The 5,816-nt window shown below is 42.2% G+C and overlaps 1 protein-coding gene across 2 annotated transcripts; it reads left to right on the top strand.

Annotated features, from left to right (window-relative positions):
* The first annotated feature begins 27 nt into the window (after nt 1-27).
* LOC115063311 (guanylate-binding protein 6-like) lies at nt 28-4,732 on the top strand. 2 transcript variants are annotated; one of them, XM_029534655.1, is made up of 3 exons: nt 28-87; nt 2,630-2,837; nt 4,566-4,732. In XM_029534655.1, the coding sequence occupies exons 2-3, from the start codon at nt 2,654-2,656 to the stop codon at nt 4,700-4,702; spliced, it is 321 nt and encodes a 106-aa protein (XP_029390515.1). In that variant the 5' UTR covers nt 28-87; nt 2,630-2,653; the 3' UTR covers nt 4,703-4,732. The 2 variants fall into 2 exon arrangements, with proteins under 2 accessions (XP_029390515.1, XP_029390516.1); XM_029534656.1 differs by having other exon boundaries at nt 34-87; nt 2,648-2,837.
* Nucleotides 4,733-5,816: the final 1,084 nt, after the last annotated feature.

Here is a 5,816-nt window from a genome sequence, read left to right as displayed (position 1 = left end):
AAGAGAGCAGGAGGGAGGAGAGCAGAGGTGATCCTGAGGAGGCAGCAGCAGCTGAGAACTGCACTTGGACCTGTGCTGTGGGACCAGGTATATTTACTTTCCTTTCTTTAAGGAGCAACTCAGTCTGGACCTCAGCTTGATTTCCANTTCAAANTGGCAACTGAGGGAAGGGGAAGGGAGGCAGGTTCTGTGCTCTCTGGTCTGCCCGGAGCTGTGCCCCCGGCTTTAGGTCTAGGAGGTCAGTTACTTTCCTCTGGTAAAATACAGATACAAAGTGGCAGCCTGACACTCCTGGCTTCCCTGTTCTGTTGGACAAGCTGTCACAAGAGCCCTGGTCCTGCTTGAGCTGGGACCACAGCAATAGCTCCTGCCCTGGTTCACAGGCAACTGTAGTCAGAGGAAAGTCTTCCTGTGGAGGAAAATTCGGCACAAGAACTTGGCAAATATCTATCTGGAAATAGACTTAGTTCCTACCTCACTGACTTTTTATTAAGTGTAACAAGATAGTCCCGGGCTCTCTTGATGTTTAGGTTGTATGTGAGACGTAGAGATCACATAGTGCTATGTGCATTTTGTTTTGCCTGCTAGTCTTATCTCATATATGGGACTAAGCTGCAGAGAGCCTGGTTTCTGGAATTAAGTGACGTCACCAGTATCTAACTTCTGGTGATTCTGCACATTATCCTTGTTCATCTGGGACTGAGGGCAGGGCAGGGGAGGCAGGTTATGTATTGTCTGGTCTGCAGGGGTCCGTGGCAAGCCTTAAGTCTATGAAGGTCTATAAAATAGTGTGCAGTAGAATTTAATTACTTTTGCTTGCTGAATAATATTCTATTGTGCATGCTATCAGACTGTATTAATGTATGCATCTGTTGGTGATCTGTTGGCGGGAGACTGGGCTGTTTCTACATTGTGGGTATTGTAAGTACAGCTGCCATGATGATTACAGCCCAAAGGTCCATCCAAATCCTTGTTTGCAAGTTTGTTTGTGTTGTAATCAAAAAAGAGCTGTTAGATCAAACATAGCTATTTTCTCAGAAGCCAGGACTGTTTCCCCTGAGGTAATATTCTCTGTTCTTAGCTGCAGAGTAGACACCTGAGTTGTTTAAATTCCGGGTCACATGCATTTGTTTTTGCATTGTGTGGTAGCTGTCCTNGTGGGTATGAAGTGATGCCTTGTGGTTCGATTGGCACTTCCTCAATGTTTGGCAAAGCCAGGTTATGATGAACACTGGGTCTATAGAATTATTGAGCAACAAAACCAAGTAGCTCTTAAAATAACTTCATTTATGCTTAAACTGCAAACATCAGCAAAACTAAGCAAATGATTTCAAATAAATATGTATGTTAACACAAAGCAAGCCTCAGCCTCAGTGAGCTATCAGAAGCCAAATGACACATGATCATGCAACTATAGACTCTTACATCAGGTTTACAATCCTGGAAAAGCAGAAATTGTGGAATGAAATGTTTCTTCATTTTGCATCCATGTTTCCCCAATAAACCCTGATTGCCATTCTGTCCTGGGAACAGAGACACTACACCATTCACTCTGGTGCTTCCCAGTTTGTACATTGCATCTTTTCCAAATGAGTTTATTTTTAAATTTTGATACTTTTCTCTTACAAGGTCATTTGCAATGTTGAGCACTTAACTTGTGTGCTCATGGACATTTGTAAACCTCTGCAGAAATATTCACCCAGGGATTTTCTCAGTTTAGAACTGAGGTGTCTGTGATTAATTGTAGAGCCACTTTGTTTAAGATAGTAACCCTTTATCACACATGTGATTTAAAGGTCAGCTTCACCCATTCTTGGGTTGCCTTTTTATACTCTATATAGAATGCTCTGGTGCACAAAAGTTCTTAATTTTACAAAGTGCGTTTTTTTTCTATTTATTTGCTCATATTGAGATTTTGTTTTCATGTTCAAGAAATAATCCCTACTTGAAACACAAGTTTGGTGAAACTGAGACCAGGGTAGCCTGTTGCACTTAAGCTCTGTGTTGCTTCCTGCAGGTAGAACCTGTGTCAGGTAGGGCCGAGGTAGGCAGTAAAAAGACAAACAAGTAGGCATGTAATTCCCACCCTTTATTCAGCTGTACATCTCAGTGTTTGTGTAATTCATGGGAATTGTTCACAGTTTCTACATATTTTCAGCCATTTTAAATCTATTCATTGAGATACCAAGGGCCTAGAGCCCACTACTCTGCCATTTTGCTTGGTTGTTATGGTTTTGGAAACTTGCTTTTCTCATTTCCAGCATGGGTGGAATAATCAGTAACATGTAAATACTTTAAGGTTTTTGAGGTCACATACTAAAGGTGCTCATTACAGGGCTTAGCATATAGCATGTAGTTACCTTGATGAAGGTCACTATTGTTTGGATTTTATTTCATTGAAGTAAAACTTTGTAGATGAGAGCAGCCCATGTGATACCAAATCTTCTTTAGAACTTGGAAGAATAATNAAGAGAGAAGGAGGCCACAGTAGACTCGAGGTTACACACTGCCATGGGAGTCTACACACTGCAAAGAGGAAATCTACAAAGATCACCAACTGGTCTTAGCTGCTGAGCCATTGGGTGTCTGTGAGGCAGAGAATGACTTTAAACTCTTTCTCCTATCATAGATTCGTGTATGTTGGCAGGTTGCTATGACCCAACCAAAAATGGCTCCCATTTGTCTTGTGGAAAACCACAATGAACAGCTGTCAGTGAACCAGGAAGCCATCGAGATTCTGGACAAAATTTCTCAGCCAGTGGTAGTTGTAGCAATTGTTGGATTGTACCGNACAGGGAAGTCCTATTTGATGAACTGTCTGGCGGGACAGAATCAAGGTGAGTGGCAAATTGGGTACCAGCCAAAGGTTTGACTGTCTGTCACATTTCCTTAATTCTTATTCACAATTATAACAAAGGACAGCTAAACTCCTTTCAGCAAACCCACCCTCTCATGCTAAACTGAATCCCTTCATTACTGCTTCCATTCTGTGAAAGAAAATCTCCCTTCTGAGTGCTCAAGATGAGGTCTTTTCTGATGCCAGAACAATGGGATCCTGCNCCTCAGTCCCCTGCCTCCTACAGCAGGTTCTCCTTTCCCAACAAGATATTTCCATCAGGATAGAAAGTCCTTGAATATTTAAGACTTTAAAATCTCTGAGAGGCAGAGCTGGAGAGTTCGTCCAGTGGCTGAGAGCGCTGGTTGCTCANGCAGGCAAGGTTTGGGTCTGCACACCCACATGGTGACTTATATTTTTTACCAAGTCCAACCTGAGAGGAACTGATACTCAGGCATGCTCACGGGGCACTCATATACAGACTGGGGAAATTCTCATACTAATTAAATGAAATATGTAAATCTTATGAATAGTTTATTTAGAAATAAATAAGTCTTGAAAAAACTTCAAAAAGGACTTTATATCTTTTTATAGCTGCACACTTCTGTCTTTAATCATTCTGGGTGCAAAAACTATCGAAACTATCTCCTTTTTCTATTTTTTTATGTGTCTCTGTCTTGGAGCCCATGACATTTTCCCACCATTTGCAGAAATACCTTTGAGTTTTTTGTCATTGTTGTTTGTGTTTTGTTTTGTTTTTCTGTTGTTTCCCTCCCCTCCCCTCCCCTCCCCTCCCTCCCTCCCTCCCTCCCTCCCTCCCTTCCTTCCTTCCTTCCTTCCTTCCTTCCTTCCTTCCTTGAAATGTCTTGTTGGTTGTCTTATCTCTAGCCATGGGGTCGTAGAGGCTTTCAAACTACAGGCCTCCTTCCCATGTGTGTCTCCTCCCTATAGGGATTGCAGGTGTGTACAACCATGGCTGCTCCAAACACTCCGTGCATTTGCCAGAGAGCTTCATGTTTTCTGCCTTGTTGGTGCCTCTTTGTTTCCATCTGGAGCCTTCATGTGGCTTCCATTGCCGATTAAATATTACCTATAGCTTGGAATTGATGACTTATAAAGGAAGAGACTCATTTTTTTTATTTTTGGTTTTTCGAGACAGGGTTTCTCTGTATCTGGCTGTCCTGGAACTCACTTTGTAGACCAGGCTGGCCTCGAACTCAGAAATCTGCCTGCCTCTGCCTCCCAAGTGCTGGGATTAAAGGCGTGCGCCACCACACCCAGCAGGAAGAGACTCTTAAGAGGAGATGGAGAATCATTTCAAGTGCTGAGGTACTCACAACACTCCCTCCATTCTGCTGCTTACATCCGATCTTCATGGGCATAGCCCCCTCTAGGTACTTTTTCAAGACTGTGACCAAAACACTCAAGAAGAAACCTTATTGAGGATGCACTTATCTTGACTTCAATTTTACTCCATAGTTCTAGGTTCATTGGTCTTGGGACTGGCTTCATGGAAGAGGCAGGCAGAAACTGAGGAAGGGACTGGAGACTGAGTTATAACCTTCAAAATCCCTTCTCTAGTTACCTGCATCCTCCNCTGGGCTCCAACTCCTAAAACCTTCAGAATCCCTCANAATAATGCTGGCATCTGGGCACTGNGGTTTTAGCACACANGGCTACCTGTGCAGGACNCTCCATCCTGACTTTCATCCTCCTCTCTTCCCTTNAGGCTTCCCTCTGGGCTCCACNGTNCAGTCTCAGACCAAGGGCATNTGGATGTGGTGTGTGCCACACCCCACCAAGCCAGAGCACACCCTGGTCCTCCTGGACACTGAGGGCCTGGGGGATGTGGAAAAGGTAGGATGAGGTATGGCTGGTCCTTCTGAGCCCCTGTTATCTAACTATGATCTATGTGTGAATTCTGACTGAACTGCCACAAGTGAGATAAAGACTGCTCTATTTAGACTTCACTCTCAGATAAAGTTACATGTATCTTAATAGGCAAAACATGCTTTTATTTCTTGCCATTTGGGCAAATGATTTGATTGAGTTTGATAGAAGTTTATTCAACAGTTAAAATTCCTGGGTTCTAGGCATAGTAGTTATATTTTAGTGAACAAAATAAAGGTTCTTCCTTCCAATTCGTGTTCTGTCCAATAGAGTCCAGAGTCTGTTTTTAAACTCCCTTCATCAAACCTTGTTATCGATTGTCTTTTTAGTGGCTGGTGCCCTAAGATGGGATGATGCCCTTGTCAGTTTGACTCCATTCTCCTGAGGGTCAAGGCTATTCACAGTCTGTTTGTAAACTTATCAACCACTTATGTGCTTTCATTTCAGAAACATATGTTCAAGTTCTTCCCCATGTGTATTAGGTGTGTTGGATTTGTTTTGCTGTTGGGTTGCATGCTGGCTTTATATGTTTTTAATATCCCCTGGAAGACATGTGGTTTGCAAACATTGCTCTCCTGTTCTGCTCTGTATTTTTGATTGGTTATTTTGTTTTCTGACGAGAAGCTTTTTAGTCATGTTCTGCCCCTCCTTGTCAAATTTCAAGTTTGTTTCTCCTACTTTATGTGTCGCAGCTAACATTGCTGTTATCCGTGTTAATGATGAGAAACCCAATTTTTCTTCTCAGTGTTTCATGGTTTCTGTTAACTTTATTATGTATCTCAAATTTTATAGATTTTTGTCTAGTTTCTTCTGAAGTGCCGATCTTCTCAGGACACTGGTAATTAGTACTGTGTTATTTCTATTCAACTTTTTGAGATTTGTATGTGTTGGATCTTGTGGCATTTGTCTCTCTGTGCCTGGTCATTCTATTTTCCTAGATGTATGCTATACTAATCCACAAATTTCCACCAGAGGATTCCTTCCATCCCCTTTCCTTCCTTCTTTCTTTCCTTCATGCTGACCTGTCTCTCTCTGTCTTTCTATCTTTCTTTTTGTCTTTCTTTCTGTCTTTTTTTCTGTCTTTCTTTCT

Source organism: Mus pahari, unplaced genomic scaffold, assembly GCF_900095145.1.
Source record: "Mus pahari unplaced genomic scaffold, PAHARI_EIJ_v1.1 scaffold_9374_1, whole genome shotgun sequence".
In the NCBI taxonomy this organism is placed as follows: Eukaryota; Metazoa; Chordata; class Mammalia; order Rodentia; family Muridae; genus Mus; species Mus pahari.
Note: the sequence above shows the minus strand (reverse complement) of the source record. Positions and strands in the feature narration are given on the sequence as shown.